Source organism: Malania oleifera, chromosome 1 (genome assembly GCF_029873635.1).
Source record: "Malania oleifera isolate guangnan ecotype guangnan chromosome 1, ASM2987363v1, whole genome shotgun sequence".
Classification (NCBI taxonomy): domain Eukaryota; kingdom Viridiplantae; phylum Streptophyta; class Magnoliopsida; order Santalales; family Ximeniaceae; genus Malania; species Malania oleifera.
The window spans coordinates 24,896,918-24,924,041 of record NC_080417.1 but is presented as its reverse complement, the minus strand read 5'-3'; the positions used below and the strand labels follow the sequence as shown (position 1 = coordinate 24,924,041).

General features: G+C 33.8%; 1 protein-coding gene across 12 annotated transcripts; it reads left to right on the top strand.

Moving 5' to 3' along the window:
* The first annotated feature begins 1,470 nt into the window (after window positions 1–1,470).
* LOC131166141 (uncharacterized) lies at window positions 1,471–26,890 on the top strand. 12 transcript variants are annotated; one of them, XR_009139757.1, is made up of 7 exons: window positions 1,491–1,702; window positions 24,388–24,452; window positions 25,067–25,119; window positions 25,197–25,261; window positions 25,349–25,444; window positions 25,723–25,858; window positions 26,215–26,890. XR_009139757.1 is itself a non-coding variant. In XM_058124474.1 (5 exons), exons 1-4 carry the CDS (start codon window positions 1,648–1,650, stop codon window positions 25,312–25,314), a joined length of 291 nt encoding a protein of 96 aa, XP_057980457.1. In that variant the 5' UTR covers window positions 1,471–1,647; the 3' UTR covers window positions 25,315–25,444; window positions 25,723–26,110. The 12 variants fall into 12 exon arrangements, 4 of the variants coding, with proteins under 4 accessions (XP_057980457.1, XP_057980450.1, XP_057980442.1 ...); XR_009139756.1 differs by having other exon boundaries at window positions 1,471–1,702; window positions 25,197–25,444; XR_009139759.1 differs by having other exon boundaries at window positions 25,067–25,261.
* Window positions 26,891–27,124: the final 234 nt, after the last annotated feature.

Here is a 27,124-nt window from a genome sequence, read left to right as displayed (position 1 = left end):
ACTTTCTCATTTTTCATCTTTTTTAGTGCAAATATAACTTCGTTAACTCTAATTTTGTGCATAAATCTCATATTTTTAGTCTTTTCCCCATTTGACAATTCTAAGTTTAAGTCTTCTATTTGGTTTTCATTAAATAACTTACTAAAGTAACTTCACCATCTTTCTTTAATATTTTCGTTTTTAACCAAGACAATATCATCCTCACTTTTTTATACATTTTACATTTCCTAAGTCCTTACTTTTCCTTTCTCTAACTTTAACAAGTTTAAATATATCTCTTTCTCCTTCTTTTGTACCTAATCTATCATACAAACTATTAAATAATCTATATCTTGCCTCCTTATATTTTTCAAAGTTATATTTGTTTCTACATTTTTGTCATGTTTTATACCAAATTCTTTTTGTCTTATGATTTTTTGTACATCTTTATCCAACCACCAACTCTCTTTGCTATTCGAGAATCTTTCTCTTGATTCACCTAAAATCTTTTTTACTATCTTTTTAATAGAGTTACCTAATCTATTCTAAAGAGTATTTGTATTTATCCCATCCTCTATAGTCAAATCCTCATCTTTGATAATTTTATCTTTAAATTTTATTATATTTTCTCCTTTTAGGTTCCACCATCTAGTTCTCTTACACTTGTTTAATTTATCCTTCTTTTTCTATTTTTCAATACATATATCTAACACTAAAACTCTATGTTGTGTGGTTAGACTTTCACTTGAAATAACTTTACAATCCATGCGTGATAAACGATCCACCCTTATAGTAAAAAAAAAAAAAAAAAATCTATTTGACATCTATTTTGTCCACTTTTAAAGGTTATTAAGTGTTATTCTCTCTTTTTAAAACAAGTATTTATTATGCTAAAATCATATGACATAGCGAAGTTTAAGATCATCTCCTCATACTCATTTTTGTTTCCATATTCATATCTTTTATGTATCATCTCATAATTTTTATTATTTCTTTCAACGTGTCCATTCAGATCTCCTCCTATAAATATTTTCTTAGTCCCTGGTATGCCTCATATAATATTATCCATATATTTCTAAAATTATCTTTTAAGATTTTCTATTAAACCGACTTGAGAAATATAAACATTAATGATATTTATTATCTATTGTTCTAAGACTATATTAATTTTTATAATTCTATCCCCTACTATAGTTATTTCCACAACACTATCTTTTAAATTTTTATCTATAATAATACCTATTCCATTCTTATATTTTTCTTTTCCAATATATCAAATTTTAAATCCTAATTTATCAAATTTTCTAACTTTCTTCTTCACCTATTTAGTTTCTTGAAATCAAATAATATTAATTATTCTTCTTATCATTCTATCAATAATTTTCATTCTTTTAACCGTATCCCGTAAATCATATACATAATATTTCATTAAACCTATTAAATAATTAAATTATATAAATTATAAAGCCGTGGAGTGCGTGACCCGCTAGTAATAATAAGAAAACCGTGCAAACAAAAAGGCGTGAGGGGAGCGAGGAAAAGCATCTCCTAGAAGCAAACCCCCGCCTTTGCGCTTCTTGCAGCAGCGTCGCTACAGCAGACGATCGCCGTGGCCCCGCAGGAGTATAACCCCGGCCTCGCGCAACTTCATATTCGTAGCCATGGGCCATGGCTGCTCACAACGCTACAAGTTCATCAGAGTGCCTCTTCTTCGCCGCCACAGGTGAGTTTTCAGCTATCTTCCAGATCTCTTTGCAGATTCTAAGGACCTTCCTTCTATGTCTTTATTAATCATGATCTACATTTGAAATTTATTTCTTCCCGATGGTTTTGGTTTCCGATTCGCGTTGGATCCATTGTTTATCTGAGTTTCTCATAATTGTTGGTTGAGATCGGGAGTTTTTAGATTACTATTTTGCTAAATCTTAGTGGGTTCACCATTTTCTAGCACTTTCTAGTGATTGTCTCACATTTCTCAACCATTCACAGGGAACAAACCAAGCGAATCTGAATCTGAATCTGAATCCCCGCAAGCTTCAATCTTCAGCTCCTTAGATGTCTTTATCCTAAGATGTCTAAAAGAAACTGCAACTCCTTTTGCCTCTTGTATTCCTTGCTTGAGTTGCCTTTCCACCCTAGTTCTCTGATTCTAATCCCAACACTGGTTGCCTTTCCAAACACGAGTTGCCTTTGGGGATTTCCTTGAGCGTGTTTGACTTTGGCATCCATGGCCTTGTTTGGGTTGTGTTATGTTAGCGGCTGGTTTTTGGCTTGAGGGACCCTTCCTAGGTGGGCTCGAGGTGGGTGCACTTGGTCAGGGGCCACGGGAAACAACTCCTACACATTATTCTCGGGCCTATGTTTTTTAAGATGCTGGTTTGTTGATAGTTATGCTTTTGAAGGCTTGCATTTTGTTAAACTTCCTTTTTTTTCTTAAAATGTTATTTAAGCAATACCCATATTTGTTGAATTGTTACTTTGAAAAACTTAGTTCGTGAGATTAATTGTCGTTGTGAAAACTAAACTTAACTTTTAGTAGAATTTAAAGTTCAGTTTTTCTCACCATCATTGTTACACTATATTCTTTTATTTATCTATAGAAGGATTCAACGTAACGAATATTAGACTTGGGTATTATAATTCAAGTATCTCTTATAATTATTTTTCTTGGTAATAGTAAATTGAATTGATTTTAAAGAAGAAGTGATTGTCTTTGCCAATATAAAGTTAATTGGGTCATGGGAACCAAGTATAAATAGGGGTGATACGTCAACCATATTTTGAGCATAAAGAGGGCTCTTCCGTTGGGGAGTTAGAAGACAAATTGGTAATTGTTCTCATTTTATTGTAAATTTGTCATTTAAACATTTTTTGCTTTTAAACCCTTGGTTTTAGTGTACTAGAAGAATTACTTGGTTTGATAGTCGGGTTTGAGGCTGCTTATGTGAAAAGTAAAGCCATTTTTTTATTAATAAATATGGAGCAGCAGATTGGAGTAGGCTGTCCATGTGAATGTTAGGGATTTATATTGAAAGACATGCTTTATGTAATCGGTTTTAGTATTTATTAATAATTTCAGTTAATCCATTTTAATGAGAATCTTTGTGAGTAATGTTTGCCTGACATTGTTTATTTAATGGTTATGCATGTGTGTCTTTTATTCTATATAGTAGGTGATCTAGTGTGTAGAGTACGACTTATACACAGAATATTAGATCATTAGTTCTTACAGAATATAAGTTTATTGTTCACAGTTTTAAATGGAATTTGACACACCATTTGTAGGACTATAGCATAAGGTTTTAATAGGTCTGTCTTGACTAATGGGAATGGTACAGTTCCAACTCCTTGTGCTAATACACTTTGTGTGTATTGAACATGACCGTCTTGAGGTAATTATTTTTATACTGATTATACAAAACAATTAATACCTTATAATTATTATGAATGCTTATGTTCTTAATCCTGATATGATTATTGGACACGTGCATATGATATTTGTTATTTTGATTCATAGAAGAGTAAGATTCTTCATGGGTCAAAATATTTAGTGAGTTGGGTGGTGACATTATGTGTATGGTGAGTATTAATTATTGATGGAATCCATGTTCCGGTATTGGGATTGATGATACCCCATTGAGGAAACTTATAAGTTTTGATTGTTTCAAACCTTACAGGTGGATTTTGAATCCGGTACATCAAATAAGTTGAGTGGAAGGTCTCAGGGAAAAATATGTTAATTAATTAAATTGTCAATAATTTAATTTAATAGACGGGTATCTGTAATCTTTACGTGGGGAGATAAATAAACATTTAATAATAGGAGCTCGAAATTTAATTTCAAATATGATAGAGAGTGCAATTATAATTCTTTAGTGGTTGAATTATAATTTACGTAATTAAGGATAAATTCGAGTTGAATTAGGAATTCTTGATTGTGTGGCAAGTTTTAGTCATATTTGCCCAGAGATTCTTGCTGTAGTCTATACATACGTGCTCCATTCAGTAGTTAGGAGGGACGAAAAAACTCTCATAGAGGCAGACATTTTCGTGAGAGAAGAAAACCCTAGTAGTCGCTTATGAGCCCACTGTCTCAGGAGTTAGGCGTGTTCAAGGAATATAGTAGAAGATTTCTGGTCATCTTCAAGAGCTCGTTTTCGTACTTGCAGATTCCGGATCAAATCAGACAGATCTTGTAGGTATAATCCTAATCACGTAATTAGGGATTGCATGATTTGATTATTTTTTTGTTATTCGTATGCACTACAACTGGATCTTAGGGCTATTCTGCAAATCCCTTTAGTGAAGACCTGCATCAAGTAATTGTAAAGCAGGCTACAGATTAGAGCACGAGGTGGGGCAGTGTGCTGCCTATGCTGCTCACATGCAGCCCAAAAGCATCTATGCTATGCCAATATGAAGCCTATTTATTTCCTGCATGCTTGTAGCTGCCCATACCATCCATGTGAAGCCTACAACTGCTCCATACATCCACGTGAACGCTGCTCACATGTTGTGCTCATGCAACTTATGATCTGCAGTTGACCGTGCTCATGCTTGGGTCATGTGATGACTATGATTTGCTGCCACTCGTCTCACAACGCACATCCGTATTTCCTTCATCTAGAATTATGCTCGAATGCTTATAAAATGGCATGCGTGCGGTTCAAGGATATATAATCCGAAACATCTTCAATTTTTGTAGTTTCTCCTATTGTAATTAAAGAGATTTGTATACTTCTAATTCAAGAAAGAGGTATCATTGTTTTCTTCTTGTAATTATAGAGAAGTTATATTATCCCTTGTTTATAGTGGATTTCTTTTAGCCTTACCCATGATTTTTCTCTAAATTTGTTTGAGGTTTTCCACGTAAATTTTGTTGTCAATTCTTATTTTCTCATTTCTTATTTTAGTTGTGTAATATTGTTTCTACCCATTCAATTTCCTAACAGTAGTATCAGAGTCTTGGGTTAGAGCATTTGGGTTGGGGTTACTATTCACGATTACTATTCACATGTGTCATCGGATATTTTTACAGTATTGCGAACGTATACAATATTTATTCAAGTATATAGTTCCATTCATTTACGATATTGTTCACGTATATGGTATTGATCACGGTGAAAAAGTGGGAGTCAGTTTAGTGGAGGAGTAGATATTATCTACAACAATGACAGCAAAGTACGAAATTTAGAAGTTCAATAGGGGTAATTTCTCCATTTGGAAATTGAAGATGGAAGCGATCTTGAGAAAGGACAATTGCTTAGCGGCAATTGGAGACATACTAGTAGGGATAACTAATGAAAAATGGAGCGAGATAGATGACAATGTTGTGACCAATCTTCATCTAGCATTGACAGATTCGATGTTATCAAGCATTGTGTAGAAGAAGTCAGCAAAAGAAATTTGGGATGCGCTGATAAAGCTCTATGAGGTTAAGTCACTTCACAATAAAATCTTCTTAAAGAGGTGACTCTACACTCTTCGAATGAGTGAGTCCACATCGGTTGCGGATCATATCAACAACCTTAATACGTTGTTCTCCCAACTGACAATGTTAGGCCATAAGATTGAGCCAACCGAATGAGTGGAGCTTCTACTCCAAAGTTTGTTAGATTTGTATGATCAACTCATCATCAACATAACAAATAATATTCAGTCAGATAATCTAGTCTTTGATGATGTTGTGGCGGCTGTTCTAGAAGAGGAATCCAGACGCAAAAATAAGGAAGACAGATCATTCAGTTCCAACAAGTTGAGGTACTACGGATGACGAGAGGAAGATCTACTGAACATGGCTCTAGTGGGATTCATAATCATGGTAAATCAAAGTCAAAGAGTAAGAAAAATTTTAAATGCTACAATTGTGGCAAAAGGGGGCACATCTCGAAGGATTGTTGGCATAAGAAGAAGAATGTAGGGAAAGCTAATGAGAACACTTCTCAAGGACGCGTTGTGAGTACCTCCAGTGATGTCGAAATCCTGCACAACGAAGTAGAAACTATCTCTAAAGGTGGTAAGAAACTCACGAATGTATGGATCATAGATTCAGGAGCAACTTGGCATATGACCTCTCGTCGAGCCTAGTTACACTCATATGAACCTATTTTAGGCGGATCTGTGTTCATGAGTAATAATCATGCCTTAGAAACATCGCTGGTGTCGGTAATATTAAATTGAAGATGTATGACGATACGATTCGCACTATTCAAGTGGTACGACATGTGAATGGTTTGAAGAGAAATTTATTGTCTCTTGGACAGTTGGATGACCTCGGCTGCAAGACTCATATTGAAAAAGGGATGTTGAAAGTTATCAAAGGCGCGCTTGTGGTGATGAAGGCAGAAAAGATTGTGTCAAATCTATATATGCTGCTGGGAAATACTATACAACAGGGAGACGCATCAATTGCATCAACCCAGGAAGAATCAACGATAATGTGGTATCGAAGACTTGACCACATGTTTGAATGTGTTTTGAAAATCTTTTCAATACGTAATCTTCTTCTCGGGCTCAAATTAGTAAGTCTACCTTCCCATGAGCATTGTTTTACAAGTAAACAATATAGATTAAAATTTAATAGATCTACTGCTAGAAGTAAACACATTTTAGACTTAATTCACTCAGATGTTTGGGAATCACCGGTTGCATCCCTAGAAGGAGCAAATTATCTTATGTTATTTATTAATGATTATACGAGGAGATTATGAGTATTTCCAATTAAGAAGAAGTCTAATGTGTTTAACGTATTTAAAGAATTCAAAGCGTAGGTGGAACTTGAATTTGGAAAAAGAATCAATTGTTTAAGGATAAATAATGGAGGAGAATATACAGACGACAATTTTATTTCATTTTGCAAGTAAGAGGGTATTCAAAGGCAGTTCACTGTTGCATATATACCTCAGCAAAATAGCGTAGCAGAGCAGATGAACAAAACCTTATTGGATAGGACCAGAGCCATGTGAAAGACTACAGATCTAGCCAAGTCATTCTGGGCTGAAGCAGTCAGAACCGCTTGTTATGTAATGAATCGGTCATCGTTAATAGCAATTGGGTTGAAGACACTAATGGAGATGTGGTTCGGTAAGCCAGCCTAGTATTCTTCTCTTCACATATTTGGATGTCCTGTATATGTAATGTATAATGCTTAGGAAATAACTAAATTGGTCCCAAAGTCCAGGAAATGCATATTCTTGGGTTATGCTGACGGAGTCAAGGGGTATCGCCTCTGGGATCCCACTGCTTGCAAGGTCGTAGTCAGTAGGGATGTGATATTTGTAGAAAATGAACTGCAAAATAAAGAATATAACAGCACTTCGGAAACGACTATTACTGTTCAGATAGAAGAAAATAAAGATTCTTCTGAAGCCGCACTAAAGCATGAGGAACGAGAACCAAATAAGGCCAATAGTACAAAAGTTCGACGTTCAATACTTGAGACAAAGAAACCATCATGACACTTAGATTATGTTATGGCAAGTAATACTGCATATTGTCTTCTAACAGAAAATGGAGAGCCATCAACTTTCCATGAGACTATTTGTAGCATTCATGTTTCTCAATGGATGACAACAATAGAGGAAGAAATTGAATTCCATTACCACATGGACGTAAAACCATTGGAAATAAGTGAGTCTATAAGATCAAACGAGATGACAACGATAAGGTGGAGCGATATCGTGCAAGACTGGTGGTGAATGAGTATGCTCAGAAAGAAAATATTGATTTTAATGAGATGTTTTCTATAGTTGCTAGACTTACTACTCTCAGAACTGTATTGACTATGTGTGCCGTGTTTGATTTATATCTAGAGCCATTTGATGTGAAAACTGCTTTTCTTCATGGAGAACTTGAAGAAGAAATTTACATGCTCCCACCAGAAGGTTTTGAAGAAAAAGGAAAAGAAAACTTGGTTTGCAGGTTAACCAAATCTCTGTACGGCTTAAAGAAGGTGCTAAGATGTTGGTACAAGAGATTTGATTCTTTCATAATTGGTCTTAGATACAACAGACTCAGTTCAAACCATTGCACATGCTACAAGAGGTTTGGTAATAATGATTTTATAATTTTGTTGTTGTATGTGGATGATACGTTGGTTGTAGGCCCCAACAAAGAAAGAGTCCAAGAATTGAAGGCATAATTGGTTAGGAAGTTTGATATGAAAGATTTGGTACTAGAAAACAAGATTTTAGGGATGCATATTATCCGAGACAGAAAAGATAAGAAGATTTGACTTTCTCAAAAGAATTATTTGAAGAAACTCTTGCGACGCTTCAATATGCAAGATTGTAAGCCAATTTCTATTCCACTTCCTGTTAATTATAAATTATCCTCATGTATGTGTCCTAGCAATGAAGTCAGTGGGAAGCCTAATGTACGTTATGATTTGTATGAGACCAAATATTGCTCAAGCAATCGATACGGTAAGTTGGTTCATTGCGAATCCTGGTAGAAAGCATTTGAATGCTATGAAGAGGGTCCTAAGATACATCAAAGGGATCTCAAAAGTTGCATTATGTTTCGGAAGATCAGAATTCATTGTTAGGGGATATGTTGATTTAGATTTTGCAGGTGATCTTGACAAAAGAAAACCCACTACAGGTTATGTGTTTATTTTTGCAGGAGGAATAATACGTTGGTTATCAAAGTTGCAGACTGTTGTTGCATTGTCAACGACTGAAGCTGAATGCATGACAGCTACTTAGGCTTGCAAGGAGGCAATATGAATTAAAAGGTGTTAGGAAATTGAATGGGTAGGAACAATATTGCACAGCTAAAATAAGAATTGACACCAAAATTTACGTGAAAAACTTCAAAACAAATTGAGGGAAAAACCATGGGCAAGGCTAAAGGGAATCCACTATAAACAAGGAATAATACAACTTCTCTCTATTTACAAGAAGAGAACAATGATACCTCTTTCTTGAATTAGAAGTATACAAATCTCTCTAATTACAATAGGAGAAACTACAAAAATTAGAGATGCCTCGGGTTTTATATCATTGAATCGCAAACATGCCCTTTTATAGGTATTCAGGCATAATGCTAGATGAAATAAAATATGATTGTGCACTGTGAGACTGCTGACAGCAAATCATAGTCATCACTTGGCCCAAGCATGGGCATGACCAGCTGCAGATCATGGATTGCACGAGCACGACATGTGTGCAGCATTCACGTGGATGTATAGAGCAGCTGCAGGCTTTACATGGATGGTATGGACAACTGCAGGCATGCAGGAAATGAGATGGGCTTCGCATGGGCATAGCCTAGCTGCTTTTGGGCTGCATGTGAGCAACATGGGCAGCATACTGCCTCACCTCCTGCTCCAATCTGTAGCCTGTTTCACAATTACTTCATGCAGCTTTTCACATGGGCAGCCTGTTTCAATCTGCTGCTCCATATTTGTTAATAAAAAAATGGCTTTACTTTTCACATTCTCCCACTTAAGGCTATTCTTAAACATCTTTTCATCCTTTCTAGTATTGCCAGTTTCATGTTACTTACGTTTTTATTAGGCCATAAGAGGATCTACACCATATGAACTTGTCAGCATTGGTTAGTTTTGTCATGACATTTGCTAGGTTGTTTTTGGTGTGTATCTTTTGCATGTCCACACTTCCTTCCTTCACAACTTCTCGAACAAAGTGATATTGTACTTCGATGTATTTTGTCCTGGAATGAAAAATCGGATTCCTTGCAATATGCAAGACACTCTGACTGTCACAATATAAAAGAATTCTCTCTTACGTGTGCTCGAGTTCTTCCATTAACCTTTTTAATCCAGATTGCTTCCTTGCAAGGCCGAGTGGCTGTCATGTATTTGGCTTCAGTCATTAACAATGCAACAACAACCTGCAACTTTGATATCCAACTTGCTGTTCTTCCTGCAAGAGTAAACACATAACCTGTAGTGGATTTTTAAGTTCACCTACAAAATTTGAATCAACATATCCCCTGACAATGAATTCTGATCCTCTGTAACATAAAGCAGCATTTGAAGCCCCTTTGATGTATCTTAGGACCCTCTTTATAGCATTCCAATGCTCTTTAACAGGATTCGCCATGAACTGACTGATTGTACCGATTGCCTGAGCAATATCTAGTCTTGTACAAATCATAGCGTACATTAAGCTTTCCACTGCTGATACATACGACACTCGAGACATTTCCATTCTCTCTGCTTCGTTGCTAGGATACATACATGAGGATAATTTATAATTGATAGGAAGTGGGGTAGAAGTTGGCTTACAATCTTTCATGTTGAAGCGTCGCAAGGCTTTCTTCAAATGATTCTTTTGAGAAAGCCAAATCTTTTTGTCTTTTCTATCTTGGTTAATTTGCATCCCTAAAATCTTGTTTGTTGGTTTCAAATCCTTCATATCAAACTCCTTAGCCAATTGTGCCTTCAATTCTTGGACTCTTTCTTTGTTGGGGCCTACAACCAACATATCATCCACATATAACAACAAAATAATGAAATCATTATTACCAAACGTCTCGTAGTACGTGCAATGGTATGAACTGAGCTTGTTGTATCTGAGGCTAATTATGAAAGAATTAAATCTGTTGTACCAACACCTTGGTGTATGCTTTAAGCCGTACAGAGATTTGGTTAACCTGCAAACCAAGTTTTCTTTCCTTTTTCTTCAAAACCTTTTGGTTGGAGCATGTAAATTTTTTCTTAAAGTTTTACATGAAGAAAAACAGTTTTCACATCTAATTGCTCTAGATATAAATCAAACACTATCACACATAGCCAATATTGTTCTGATAGTAGCAAGTCTAATAATTGGAGAAAATATTTTGTTAAAATCAATACCTTTTTTTGAACATACCCTTTCACCACTAGTCTTACACGATATCGTTCCATCTGATTGTACCACCTCGATTGATCTTATAGACCCATCTATTTCCAATGACTTTACGTCGGTGTGGTAATGGAACAAGCTCCCATGTGTTATTTATGTACAAGGCTTCAATTTCTTCATGCATTGCTGTCATTCACAAAGAAACATTAGTGCTACTAACAACCTCATAGAAAGTTGATGGCTTTCTATCTTCTGTTAGAAGACAATATGCAGTATTGCTTGCCATGACATAATCTGAATGTCATGATGGTTTCTTTGTCTCACGTACTGAACGTCGAACTTTTGTATTATTGGCCTTATTTGGTTCTTGTTTCTCATGCTTTGGTGCGGCTTCAGAAGAATCTTTATTTTCTTCTATCTGAACGGTAGTAGTCATTTCCGAAGTGTTATTGTTTTCTTTATTTTGCATTTCATTTTCTGCAAATATCACATCCTTGCTGACTACGACCTTGCAGGCAGTGGGATCCCACAGGCGATACCCCTTGATTCTGTCAGCATAACCCAAGAATATGCATTTCCTGGACTTTGGGATCAGTTTAGTTATTTCCTGGGCATTATACATTACATATGCAGGACATCCAAATATGTGAAGAGAAGAATACTGGGCTGGCTTACTGGTCCACATCTCCATCGGTGTCTTCAACCCAATTGTTGTTGACGGTGACCAATTTATCACATAACAAGCGGTTCTGACTACTTCAGCCCAGAATGATTTGACTAGATCTGTAGTCTTTAACATGACTCTAGTTTTCTCTAATAGGGTTTTGTTCATTTGGTCTGCTAAGCCATTTTGTTGAGGTGTATATGCAACAATGAACTACCTTTGAATACTCTCTTGCTTGCAAAATGAAATAAAATTTGCGTCTGTATATTCTCCTCCATTATCTATCCTTAAACACTTGATTTTTTTTTTTTCAAATTCAAGGTCCACCTGCGCTTTGAATTCTTTAAATACTTTAAATACATTAGACTTCTTCTTAATTGAAAATACCCATAATCTCCTCGAATAATCATAAATAAATGACACAAAATAATTTGCTCCTCCTAGGGATGCAACCGATGATTCCCAAACATCTGAGTGAATTAAGTCTAAAATGTGTTTACTTCTAGCAGTAGATCTATTAAATTTTAATCTATGTTGTTTATTTATAAAACAATACTCATAGGAAGGTAGACTTACTAATTTGAGTTCGGAAAGAAGATTAGGTTTTGAAAGGATTTTCAAAACACATTCAGACATGTGGTCAAGTCTGCGATGCCACATTATCGTTGATTTTTCCTGGGTTGATGCAACTAATGCGTCTCCCTGTTGTATAGTATTTCCCAGCAGCGTGTATAAATTTGACACAATCTTTTCTGCCTTCATCACCACAAGCGTGCCTTTGATAACTTTCAACATCCCTTTTTCAATATGGGTCTTGCAGCCGAGGTCATCCAATTGTCCAAGAGACAATAAATTTTTTTTCAAGCCCTTCACATGTCGTACCACTTGAATAGTGCGAATAGTATCGTCATACATCTTCAGTTTGATATTACCGACACTAGCGATCTCTAAGGTATGATTATTACTCATGAACACAGATCTGCCTGAAATAGGTTCATATGAGTGGAACCAGTCTCGGCGAGAGGTCATATGCCAGGTTGTTCCTAAATCTATGATCCATACATTCGTGAGTTTCTTACCACCTTTAGAGATAGTTTCTGCTTCGTTGTGCAGGATTTCGACATCACTGGAGGTATTCGCAGCGCATCCTTGATAAGTGTTCTCCTAAGGAGCTTTCCCTGCATTCTTTTTCTTATGTCAACAATCTTTTGAGATATGCCCCCTTTTGCCTCAATTGTAGCATTTAAAATTTTTCTTACTGCCTGACTTTGATCTACCATGATTATAACTCCCACTAGAGCTACATTCTGTTGATTTTCGTCTCGTCATAGGTAGTGCCTCAACTTGTTGAGAACTGGACGATCTGTCTTCCTTGTTTGTGCGCCTGGATTCCTTTTCTAGAATAGCCACTGCAACATCATCGAAGACTAGATTATTTGACTGAATATTATTTGTTATGTTGATTATGAGTTGATCATACGAATCTGGTAGACTTTGGAGTAGAAGCTGTGCTTGTTCGGTTGGCTCAATCTTATGGCCTAACGTTGTTAGTTGGGAGAACAATGTATTAAGGTTGTTGACGTGATCGATAACCGATGTGGACTTGCTCATTGGAAGAGTGTAGAGTCTCCTCTTTAAGAAGATTTTATTGTGAAGTGACTTAACTTCATAGAGCTTTGTTAGCACGTTCCAAATTTCTTTTGCTGATTTCTTCTCCACAATGTTTGATAACACTGAATGTGCCAGTGCTAGATGAAGATTGGTCACAACATTGTCATCCATCTCGCTCTATTTTTCATTAGTTATCCTTGTTAGTTTGTTTCCAATTGTCGCTAAGTAATTGTCCTTTCTCAAGACCACTTTTATTTTCAATTTCCAAAGGGAGAAATTATCCCCGTTGAACTTCTCAATTTCGTACTTTGCTGCCATTGTTGTAGATAATATCTGCTCCACTAAACCGGTTCTAACTTTTTCACTGTGATCAATACCGTATACATGAACAATATTGTAAATGAATGGAACTGTATACTTGAACAAATCTCGTATACGTTCACAATACTGTAAAAGTTTCCGGTGACGTGTGAATAGTAACCGTGAATAGTAATCCCAACCCAAAGGCCGTAACCTAAGGCTCTAATACCACTTTAGGAAATTGAATGGGTAGGAACAGTATTGCACAACTAAAATAAGAAATGAGAAATTAAGAATTGACACCAAAATTTACTTGAAAAACTCTCAAACAAATTGAGGGGAAAACCACGGGCAAGACTAGAAGGAATCCAGTATATAAACAAGGGATAATACAACTTCTCTCTAATTACAAGAAGAGAACAATGATACCTCTTTCTTGAGTTAGGAGTTTACAAATCTCTCTAATTACAATAGGAGAAACTACAACAATTGGAGATGCTTTGGATTATAGATCCTTGAATCGCAAGCATGCCCTTTTTTAGGCATTCAGACATAATGCTAGATGAAGGAAATACGGATGTGCGTTGTGAGACGGTTGGTAGCAAATCATAGTCATCACATGGCCCAAGCATGAGCATGGCCAGCTGCAGATCATGGGTTGCACGAGCACAACATGTGAGTAGCATTTACGTGGATGTATGTAGTAGCTGCGGGCTTCACATGGATGGTATGGGCAGCTGCAGGCATGCAGGAAATGAGATGGGCTTCACATGGGCATAGCATGACTGCTTTTGGGCTGTATGTGAGCAGCATGAGCAACACATTGCCCCACCTCCTGCTCCAATCTATAGTCTGCTTCACAGTTACTTCATGTAGGTCTTCACATAGGCAGTCTGCTCTAATCTGTTGCTCCATATTTATTAATAAAAAAAATGACTTTAATTTTCAGAAAAAAAGTTAATGGAAGAACTCGGGCACACGCAAGAGAGAATTCTTTTGTATTGTGACAGTCAGAGTGCCTTGCATATTGTAAGGAATTCGACTTTTCATTCCAGGACAAGACACATCGGAGTACAATATCACTTCGTCCGAGGAGTTGTGGAGGACGGAAGTGTGGGCGTGCAAAAGATTCACACCAAAGACAACCTAGCAGATGTCATGACAAAACCAATTAATGCTGACAAGTTCATATGGTGTAGATCCTCTTATGGCATAACAGAAACGTAAGTAGCATGAAACTGGCAAGACTAAAAAGGATGAAAAGATGTTTGAGAATGACTTTAAGTGGGAGAATGTGAAAAGTAAAATTATTTTTTTATTAATAAATATGGAGCAGCAGATTGGAGCAGACTGCCCATGTGAAGACCTACATTAAGTATTTGTGAAGCAGACTACAGATTGATGCAGGAGGTGGGACAATGTGCTGCCCAACTTGCTCACATGCAACCCAAAAGCAGCCATGCTATGCCCATGTGAAGCCCATCCCATTTCCTGCATGCCTGCAGCTGCCTATACCATGCATGTGAAGCCTATAGCTGCTCCACACATCCACGTGAATGCTGCTCACATGTGTGCTCGTGCAACCTATGATCTGCAGTTGGCCATGCCCATGCTTGGGTTATGTGATGACTATGATTTGCCACCAGCCGTCTCATAACGCACATCTGTATTTTTTTCATCTAACATTATGCCCGAATGCCTATAAAAAGGCATGCTTGCTGTTCAAGGATATATAACTTGAAGCGTCTTCAATTTTTGTAGTTTCTCGTATTGTAATTAGAGAGATTTGAATACTCCTAATTCAAGAAAGAGACATTAATGTTCTCTTCTTGTAATTAGAGAGAAGTTGTATTATCTCTTGTTTATGGTGAATTTCCTGTAGCCTTGTTCGTGGTTTTTCCCTCAATTTGTTTGGAGGTTTTTCACGTAAATTTTGGTGTCAATTCTTAATTTTCTCATTTTTTATTTTAGCTATGCAAAATAGTTTTCCTATTCATTCAATTTCCTAACAGTTTAAAATTAATTAGTTAGGTTGAATATGGTGCGAGTGATTTTATTAAATGGTCCATTAATGGATAAGTGGACACTTAAATAGATGAGTTGGGGTTTGCTTAAATTAAGTCATTGGGTTAAATATTTTTTGAGCCTAGGAGAATTATTATAAATTTGATATAAATACAATTTTTTCACTTGTTTTATTATACAGAACAAATGGAATGTATTTGACATTTCGTTCCAATCTTGATTTCACACTTCAACTAAACATTGGAATGGAATATATATTGTATTCTATTACTACAATGATTCTATCCCTTGAGTTAAACAGCTTGTTAAATCATTTATTGATTTAGAGAACAATAAGTTAGTTCTCATAATATATCAAATAAATAAATTTTGAATTAATATTTTTTAAAATTAAATTTGGTCTTAAAAGGGAGGAAAATGAATGTTATTTTTATGTATGGGCATAGGAGGGACCTTTTTTCAATTAGGGAAATCACTTGTAAATATAAACAGCCCATGGGGGTAAATGTACAGATTTTAGTTTGGTAGCAAGCCTTTGAAGTTTGAAGAGTCCTTCATATGCAAGGACTTAACAATGAGGAATATATGGAGATTTTCCTTTTTTAGAATTAAACAATTGGAGCTTGATTGGATGAGGGAATATATTTGATTAATGTTTACTTAATAATTCTTAAGAATAAGATAAAATGAGAGGAAAACAGCTTTTCTAGGAATAAACTAATTTAGAATAAAAAAATGACTCACATAAAACCCAGTTTTATTCCATTGAACATCAAGTAGATTAAGATTAGACATTCTCAAGTTGATATTTGGGAGTAATCACTCTGTCTATTCCATTTTTGAAATACATATATATATTTTTGTTTTTATCTGCTTTAAAGTGATTACTCTACCTTCCTTTGCAAAATATCAAATATTATCTCCCTTTTACTAAGAAAGACATTTTGTTTGCAAACATAACTTAAAAATAGAATGATTTCAACTTGTTCTATTTCAACTATAGGACAAAGAAATTTAAGTTATTTTCATATAATTTCATTCATTTATAAACATATTTAGTTTAATAACAATAATATTTTCAATGTTTTATTTAACAATGATGAAACCTATTTTATGAAAAAATTTCAAAATTCAGTATATGCATGTGTTGAGTTTATCAAACTTCCATCACACCTACTCACTTTGTTGAAAATGATGAAATTTAATTTACTCATCTGTTTGTTTAACTTTATCCCTCTCCACCATAAACAATCTTTTATCATTTATTATTGTCCCTTAATGACCTAAAGCATTTTACAACATTGTCCAAGTTCTGTATGTCAAAAATCCATGACAAGAATTTTACATTCGTGGACTTTAGCTGGTTTCGCAAGGTGCCACTAATTGTCTTTGGGAGGATATAATCAAGAAAAGGATAAAGACATTATTTTATTTATTTGTTTATTTATTTTTTAAATTTATTTCCATTATGTAGACTAGTCTTGCTCTACTTATTAACGGAGCTAATTGATGCTCTTTTTTTTTTTTTTTTTTTTATCTCTACAAACAATAAGTTAAAAAAAATAATACAGAGACTTTTAAAAGCCAATTAACTTAGTTTCACCAATTATGATGATTATGGAAAATTCAATAGGACAAACACAGAGAATGTTTAATATGGAATCCATTAGCTACTTTAAACAAATCATTTCTTGGAAGAAGACCATCCTTGACTAGCTCATAATGCTATGTTCTGAAGGCAATACTAAATTTAATTTCTAGAATGTACTACAATTATGAATTTTTATTTGTAATATTGAATTTTACTTTCTTCTTTTTTGGTATTTTTCAATAAGTGTAACAGTTGGACAAACACCACATGACTCGTGAACTTTTCAAAACAACAAGCATAATATGTTAAACAATATATTCATTGAACATAGTCTAACTCCATGAAATAATTGTTTATTTTGATCTTAATATCAAACAAATGATTATTTCATGAAGTTGAACTATGTTGGAGCCATACATATTACAACTTAGTTGTGGGCCATTGCCTAATGTGGTTTTAAATATTCTGTGGGTCATGTGGTGTTTGTTGATTGAAAAATAATCAGGAAAAAAAGAAGAAATTCAATAAATTCAAAATTGTAGTACATTCTTATGAAATTAAATTTAGCAATACCTTGGTAACTGGGCATTGTAAGCAAGTCAAGGATGTCTATCCAAAAAATGATTTGTTTGAACTAGCTACTATATGCACATCTGAAAATTTTTCATTTTTGTTTGTTTTAAATTTCTAAAAATCAAAGTCATCTTGATCAATGAAACTAAGCTAATTGGCTTTTAAGAGAGTCTACATATTACTTTTTAAAATTTTTTGTTTGGAGAAAGGGCATCTTGAATAGATTTTGATAACTAGAACAAGACTAGTGTAGTAAGTATTAATAAATAAATTCAAAAAATAAAGGGTAAACAAAATGATGGGTACCTTACTTTTCTTTTGCTTATGTCCTCTCTATGGCAATTAATGACAAAAGTGTCCTCTTGAGAAATTGGTCAAAGTTCATTAATGGTAAACTCTTAAGAGTGACCTTTTTATGCATGGATTATAGATAGTGTTGCAAAATGCATTGAGCCGTTAAAGGATGAGTTTAAAGTGATTAAAAGATTGTGCATGGAGGAGAGACATGAAAAAAAACAAATGGATGAGTAAAATGAATTTTATCATTTTCATTGGAGTGAGTAGGTGTGGTGGAAATTTGATTTTATTTTGAAAATCTTGAAACGTTTTTCTTGAAGACTTCATCGCTGCCAAATAAAGCGTGAGAATACTTTTGTTACTAAACCAAATATGTCTATAAATAAATGGAAGTATATGAAAATAAATGAAATTTATGTTTAATAGTTGAAATTATTCTATTTTTAGATTACGTTTAGCCAACGAAAATGTCTTTCTTAGTAGAAATGTGATAATATAAAATTTTGATATTTTGATTTTCATTTTAAAGTAAATAAAAGTGTAACGATCTTTATGAGTTAAACGAAATATGCTCCAAAATTTTAATTTTAAATAGAAATCTCCCAATATGAGTTGGTAATGCTACATTCCGTTGCAAAATATCAAATATTATCACCCTTTTACTAAGAAAGACATTTTGTTTGCAAACATAACCTAAAAATATAATGATTTCAACTTGTTCTATTTCAACCATAGGACAAAGAAATATCAATTATTTTCATATAATTTCATTCATTTATAAACATATTTAGTTTAATAATAAGAATATTTTCAATGTTTTATTTAACAATGATGAAACCTATTTTATGAAAAAATTTCAAAATTCAGTATATGTATGTGTTGAGTTTATCAAACTTCCATCACACCTACTCACTTTGTTGAAAATGATGAAATTCATTTACTCATATGTTTGTTCTTAATCCCTCTCCACCATAAACAATTTTTTATCATTTATCATCGTCCCTTAATGACCTAATGCATTTTACAACATTGTTCGAGTTTCGTATGTCAAAAGGCCATGACAAGAATTTTACATTCATGGACTTTGGCTGGTTTCGCAATGCGCCAGTGCCAATAATTGTCTTTGGGAGGATATAGTCAGAAAAAAGATAAAAACATTATTTTATTTATTTGTTTATTTATTTTTTAAATTTATTTCCAATATGTAGACCAGTCTTGCTCTAATTATTAACAAAGCTGATTAGGATGCTCTTTCTTTTTTTTTATCTCTACAAACAAGAAGTTAAAAAAAATAATACAGAGACTCTTTTAAAAGCCAATTGACCTAGTTTCACCAATTACAATGATTATTTATGGAAAATTCAGTAGGGCAAACATAGAGAATGTTTAATATGGAATCCATTAGTTACTTCAAACAAATCATTTCTTGGAAGTAGACCATCCTTGACTAGCAAATCATAATGCTCTGTTATGAAGGCAATACTAAATTTAATTTCTAGAATTTACTACAATTTTGAATTTTTATTTATAATATTGAATTTTACTTTCTTCTTTTTTGGTATTTTTCAATAAGTGTAACAGTTGGACAAACACCACATGACTTGTCAACTTTTCAAAACAACAAGCATAACATGTTAAACAATATATTCATCGAACATAGTCTAACTCCATGAAATAATTGTTATTTTGATCTTAATATCAAACAAGTTATTATTTCATGAAGTTGGACTATGTTGGAGCCATACATATTACAACATAGTTGTGGGCCATTGCCTAATGTGGTTTTAAATATTCCGTGGGTCATGTGGTGTTTGTTGATTTAAAAATAATCAGGAAAAAAAGAAGAAATTCAATAAATTCAAAATTGTAGTACATTCTTATGAAATTAAATTTAGCAATACCTTGGTAACTAGGCATTGTAAGCAAGTCAAGGATGTCTATCCAAAAAATAATTTGTTTGAAGTAGCTACTATATTCACATCTGAAAATTTTTCGTTTTTGTTTGTTTTAAATTTCTAAAAATCAAAGTCATCTTGATCAATGAAACTAAGCTAATTGGCTTTTAAGAGAGTCTACATATTACTTTTTAAAATTTTTTGTTTGGAGAAAGGGCATCTTGAATAGATTTTGATAACTAGAACAAGACTAGTGTAGTAAGTATTAGTAAATAAATTCAAAAATAAAGGGAACAAAATGATGGGTACCTTACTTTCCTTTTGTTTATATCCTCACTATGACAATTAATGACAAAAGTGTCATCTTGAGAAACTGGTCAATGTTCATGAATGGTAAACTCTTATAAGTGACCTTTTTATGCATGGATCTTAGATTGTGTTGCGAAATGCATTGAGCCACTAAAGGATGAGTTTAAAGTGATTAAAAGATTGTGCATGGAGGAGAGACATGAACAAGAAAAATGGGTGAGTAAAATGAATTTTATCATTTTCATTGGAGTGAGTAGGTGTGGTGGAAGTTTGATCCACTTAACACATTTATTTTGAAAATCTTGAAACGTTTTTCTTGAAATGGACCTCATTGTTGCCAAATAAAGCGTGAAAATACTTTTGTTACTAAACCAAATATGTCTATAAATAAATGGAAGTATATGAAAATAAATGAAATTTATGTTTAATAGTTGAAATTATTCTATTTTTAGATTACGTTTAGCCAACGAAAATGTCTTTCTTAGTAGAAATGTGGTAATATAAAATTTTGATATTTTGATTTTCATTTTAAAGTAAATAAAAGTGAAAAGATCTTTATGAGTTTTATAATTGAAACATGCTCCAATATTTAATTTTAAATAGGAAATCTCCAAATATGAGTTGGTCATTCTCTTTTCTCAAGGTATCCCCAAAGGCTCGAACTACTAGATTTAAGATTTGTGCTCCATGATTTTGCCCTCAATGGACTGTCTCATTTTCTCACTCTTTGATGCCCTAACCCACCATGTCTTTTTTGGGTAGGTTGTGTCATGTCATCAACATTAAACTAAAATTGTGTTCAAAAGTATGGACTTCATTACTTAAATTCGAATTTGTGCAAACTTAAATGAAATCTACTACTGTTTTATATATCATTTTATCAAATTTTATACAAATATAAACATTTCCCATTATAGTTATTCCTTGGAATAAGATGAAATGTAATGAGAAACTTGACCATAGAAGGAATAGTTAATCCTTGCATATTCCTTATTATTTCACTCAATATATAACAAGAAAACAATAGACATTCCCAAGGTAAAGTTTGGGAGTAATTATTCCTTGTCTATTCTTCATCATGGATTGATAAAAATTTTTACTTTATTATTTGGTTTATGGTAACAACAAAATTTTTTATCGAATTGATTGTAACTAACTTATGATAATTAATCTATTCCTATGAATAGGTATTCTGAGAACAAAACATTATCTAAAAGTGTAAATTGAACACCCATTTGAACTTTTAAAAAACTAAATGGGGTCATTAGACATGTTATTTTACATGTGAAATGTGGAACTTACAAAATAAGTTCTTTTACATGGGCTTAGATTTGGATGGTATTATAATAAAGTACTCTTTGTCCAAGAGGTAATTGCTAAATAATTTAAAAACCTAATTTAATTGAATATACGATTTTAATGTTTATAAATAATAGATATGGACTCTAAGAATGCAATTGATCTTAAAGGCTATCTTATATTCTCTCTCCCTACTTGGTTCTCACTCTTCTCTGAGTCACCGTCTTGTTGTGAGAGCTTCAAAATTAAAGGATATCGAAAAACACCTTCAAGTTCCTGTTTCAAATAACCACTTCAGTAACCCTAGAAATAGCGATAGATCATGTTTAATCCGGTGTGGACAATTGCCCACATTGGATTTGGGAAATTGCATTGGTGGTTTGTATATTATGTGGGTCAAGCTTTTAAAAGTTGCCCTCATCAGTTTTGTTTTGTAAAGTTGTTTAAGAGGATACACCAATTTCCTTCCAAGTTGGTAGTGTAGTGAGCTAAATCTGATGTTTGAAATATTAATATTGGTCTTTTAGAAATTGTAAATTCTGAAACAAAATTATACGTTAAAAAATACAGCACCTATTCCTTTTGTTTCTCACTTCATCAATTGTAAGATAGTTTTGTAGTTAATTTAAGTATTGAAATTATTTAAAATTCTTCTGTTTATTTCCTATAGTTTAAATATTTATATGGTATGTTTATTTTTCATGACTGTGTGATTGCAAATAGTTCAATTTTAAAAAGATTTGCCTCCATTGAGAAAATCCTATACCTAGCAATACTGTCCACCTTTCTTTTCTTTTAGAACCAAATTTGACAAAAAGAAAGAATTAATTTGAAAATTAGTTGTTTGATATATAACGAGAATTAATAAACTCAATTTTCTATCCAACTTAATAAATGATTTAATAGCTTGTTTGGTTCAACTAATGGAGTTGATGGAGGAGGGGATCATTGTAGAAATGGAACAACATATGTTACCCATTCCAACATTTGGTTGAAGTCTTAAATCAAAATCAGAATAAAATATCAAATCCATTCGATTTACTATGTGCAATAAATCTAGACAAATGGAATTATATTTATACTAATTTTACAATAATATTCTTATGTAAAAAATATTTAATCCGACCCATTATTTTAAGCAAATCACAACTTGCCTATTTAATATTCCATTTACCCATTCATGATTCATTTAATAAAACCACTTACAACCCAACTAAATAATTTTAAGTAGACCTCAACCCGACTATATATTAAACTAAGTAATCCCTCCAGTATATTAAAACTAGGGATTATATTGCAAAACTAATATTTTGCAATTTTACCCTAGTAACTTTTAAATGACAGATTACTATTTTGCAATTTGCCCTTGTAACCTTTCCCTCCCATTTATACCCAAAATGTGGTTGATATCACTCTTTTCATATTTTAGGAATGCAACTGATACATCACCGTAATCTAATTAAATTTATATTGGTAAAAAACAATGGCATGTGCTTTAGAATCAATTCAATTTACTATTACCAAATAAAAACTAATCATAAGAGAAAGACTTGAATTATACTATCCAAAAGTGTAAAACCCTTTTCTTGAATATCCTTCTTAGGTTTAGGTTAAAAATTCATCTACTTCAATGCTTGTTCGAAACAAACTATTGGGGGATGTTAATTAGGCTTGTTTACTGAGTCTCCATTTAAAGCTTCATTCCTATATTTACAACTAGTGAAGGCACATTAACCTAGAATGCATCATTATATGTCTTAGGGCTACAAACCCAAACCCAAAGACGATCGATCACAGCTGACTTGTTTCAATGCGCATTGATTTAGAAAAAATGCCTTGAGTAATCAGAATTTTCTTACACTTGATTTATCTTTTTGCTGCAATCTAGTAAATTGACATTCACCTGCAACTATATTTTGTTTTGACATTCATATGAAGTTTGTAGTTTTGTACCCTCAAACAAGTATGGGGGAGCATGAATTCATTAATTTAGATCAGATTGGGTGGGCATGCAGATGACTTCTAGGTTTTTACGCATAATTGCAAAGCAGATATCTGAGCAAAGCAGGGAGCTTCTCTTGAGTCACATATGCCAATTTCATCCTCATTGACACACTCTCTGATGGCTCCATAGTAGTCATGAACTATGGCCAAAATTTTCCTTTCTATGTAACTTGAAAATCCTAGGAGATAATTAAAGTGATTCTTTAATACTAGGAGTATCCAAAATGAGGTTCCATTGTATATGTTTGCAGATGATATTGTATTGATTGATGAAACAAATGGTGAAGTAGAATCTAACTCACAATCATGCAAAGAAGTTTTAGAATCTAGAAGCTTTAGGATAAGTAGAAGTGAGACAAAATATATGAAATGTAATTTCTATCATGGTAGAAGGAATATTTGAGACTAAGTTAAACCGATGATGAAGAAATCAATAGCACTATTAAATTTGGATATATTATGCAAGCCAAAGGAGAAATTGAAGGTGTAACGCATAGAGTTAAAAGTAGGTTGGGCAAAATGGAGAAGTGCTTCAAGTGTGTTGTGTGATTGTAAAATACCCTTAAAATTGAAAAGGAAATTTGATAGGACAGTTGTAGGACCCTCTATGCTATACGGATTAGGACGTTGAGGGGCTAAGAAATAACATATCCATAAAGTAAAAGCTGTCGAGATGAGAATGTTAAGATAAATGAGTCGTATAACATTAAAATATAAATTAAAGAATGAACATATTCGCGGTAAGTTAGACGTAGCTCCTATATCTATCAAAGGAAATTGCCCATGCTTGCATAAATTGGCGGAAAAGGATTTATGTAACTGACTGCACCTAGTGGACTTCAGGCTTGGTTTGTTGTTGCTTGATCCTCAAACTTCACAAAACTTGATAAAAACTCATTTTAAAAAATTTATTTTTACTAATTCCCTGAAAGAAAGAAACTTTCCAGTCTCAAGCTAGATGATACTGACAATGATTGTTCTCTCTTTTCCTTTCTTGGGTAACTGATAAACAATTGTTTTGAAAAATAGTCTACATGTACAGCAATATCTACTACAAGCAAGCTTGGAGCTTCACTATGGTGCATAATACTAAGGTACAAAATTAGTCTTACCAATGTTTTCTTTTTATCAAACAGCAACTTGTAAAATCAACTATTGGTCTATTTGACAACATGAATTTGGAGCTGTGTATTTGAATTCAGGGAATTCAAATACAAATATGCTGTTTGGCTTTCATTATAAAGAGTGAATTTGAATTTACAGTGAATTCATTGTGTATTTCAACCTACCAAAGACATGAATTTCAAATTACCCATAAACCTGTGAATTTCAAATTAAAATCCCCTGCTCTAGCAGAACTATATCATCCACACTCCTCCTTAAATAAAAATTTTCATAATGATTTTCATAATACTCTTAAAATTGGAATTTAATTGAAAATGATTTTCTTTTTAAAAAGAAACTCTTTGGGTTTTTTCAAACTTATCTTTTTTCCAACTAATTGTTTGTACCAAGGTTTCATCCTACGTACGACGTGCTGGTTTTCATTTTCTGTCTTTTACATATTTTTTTTCTGGGGATTCCTAAATTTCATGAAGGAGTTCTCTTCTGATTGTACATTCTTTCTCTATCTAATGAATTTTTTTTTCTATAAAAAAAAACTATATCATATTATCATCCGCTTCTGTTCCTGGAATTTCTGGGCAAGAATTCTGAGCACAAGCTTCAAGCTCTCTCCATTGTAGAAGCTCCAACTTTTAGGTATGGATCCATCTTCTCTTTTTCAGTTTGCTTTCTCGTTGGTCTAGGGTTGTCTTTTACAGGCACACATATTACAGAGAGTGCACGCCTGAGTGCGAGTTGCAGAGAAAGAGGGGATGGAGATTCATAGGCTGCCATTTCTGTAAGTTTCAGTCATTGGCAGAGTCTTGTGAGCTTGCAATTGCAGTTGAGTAGTGGTGTCTTGGGGCTGAGATCATGAATCCCTCAGGAAGCTGTTGAGGCCCCTTCAGAGCCAATTGCCTGTCCTTGTCCCACCACGAAGGCCATCCCCACCATTGTCTCCGAGACCTCAAGGACTCTGTAGGTCAGCAAATACATTTCTCTGTAGTCTGCACTTTTAATTTGTTTTGTTCAAGTTAGATCTTGAAGCTTGGGGTTTGTTTGGTGTCTTTTGGGGCTTGGAATCTTGATTTTTCTGTGTTTGCAATTTTTTATTGGATATTTTGAGCTCAGTTAGGTTGTATATGCTTTTCTTTTCTGCGTTTAGATTGTATATCCTCTTCTCAAGTTAAATTTGTGTCACAATGCTGTGGATTTTGTGGATAGCCGGATATCCTCATTTTTAAATTTGGAACTGTGTAGATGAGTTGCAGGACATTCCATTTAAGGTTTTACTGGACCTTGTGAAGTTGTTAGCATGAGTCCGGATGCATCAATGTCTTGGGACAATCAGTCGGAAAATTGGGGGAGTATTGGAAATTCATTGAGGAGCCATTAGGTATTTGACATCAAAAACCCTGTATATATATTTTTTACTTTAAAAAAAAGGTGGGTGGTTTCATTTGAAAATTTTTATTCACATTTATATTGGCTTGGGGTCTATGTTCAATTAATCATACTTTGGAATTCTGCAAGAACCTTGTTAATTATCCATGAAAGTTAAATGGCTTTAGCATGTGATCATACAGAAGGGGTTTAAATTACACCTTTTAGCTGAGACTCAATTTATCATATGATGGTCTTTTTTCTCCTTTTGTGTCTTGGTGGTGAAGGAAGCCTTTCTGATTTTATTTATATTTATTTGTATAAAGTGGACTTCAAATTGGGTATACAGATAGTTTTATAATTTTGCAGGCCCAATTTTACTACTGATTTTAGCTCCTTGTGAAGATTTTGTGTTTGAAAGCATCAATGGTAATTCAAATCAAAATCCCATGAAAGAACTTCAAAAAAAAAAAAGAAGAAGAGTAATATTAGATCAAGACGTGATTGGGTACTGAATTTCGTTGCCAATAAGCAAGAAGAGGTACTCATAAGCTTAGCAAGAATATACTTGACAATGGTGGATATGGTAATGTGTACAAGGGATGGTTAGAAGATGGCATTATGTTGGCAGTGAAGCGGCTGAAGGATGTGGCAGGCATCATCTAGGAATTCCAGTTTCAGACAGAATTGGAGATGATTAGCCTGGCTGTACACTGCAGTGTGGCCTCCATGCTTAGGTTGGTACTTCCTGCTTTGCTGCTACCATTGCTGGCAACCAATCAATGGTTTTCATTATTTCCCCTTGATTGTTACATGTTACTGTTAATGTACTTACCATTTACCAAATGGATATATCTAGCTAGCTTTGAACTTGCCCAGGACCCTGATATGTTTTCCTTCTACAAGGGTCCCAAAATTCTTAAAATGGATCATTTCCTTCTATGCCCATGTATGTTGACAACAAACTTCTTTTGTAGAAGTACAATCCTTTGCCTAATCTACCTCTTTGGAATGATTTAAATATTTATTACAGGCTTCCATGAAATAAGCAAGTGCTCTGTCTGTAAGCTGAATTATTTGTCATGGGCAAATCTCTTATTGAAAATTTTCTCATTTTTGGATAAATTTCTTAGAAACGGCTGGATACAATCAATGTGACTTACAGCAGGTTTTGGGCATATTGAAAATTCGTATCTGAGACTTGGAAGCATGTACGAGTCTCAAGCAAAGTGAGTTAGGGGCACTTTTTCTTTTGATGAGAAGTTTTCTTCCAGCCAAT

Bases quoted from the DNA above. Each gene is read 5' to 3' on its own strand.
- LOC131166141 (XM_058124450.1), top strand. From the start codon at position 1,648: ATGGCTGCTCACAACGCTACAAGTTCATCAGAGTGCCTCTTCTTCGCC. The intron at 1,703-24,387 runs GTGAGTTTTCAG...TTTGAAAAATAG, and splicing joins CCTCTTCTTCGCCGCCACAG to TCTACATGTACAGCAATATC. The intron at 24,453-25,066 runs GTACAAAATTAG...TTTCTGGGCAAG, and splicing joins CTATGGTGCATAATACTAAG to AATTCTGAGCACAAGCTTCA.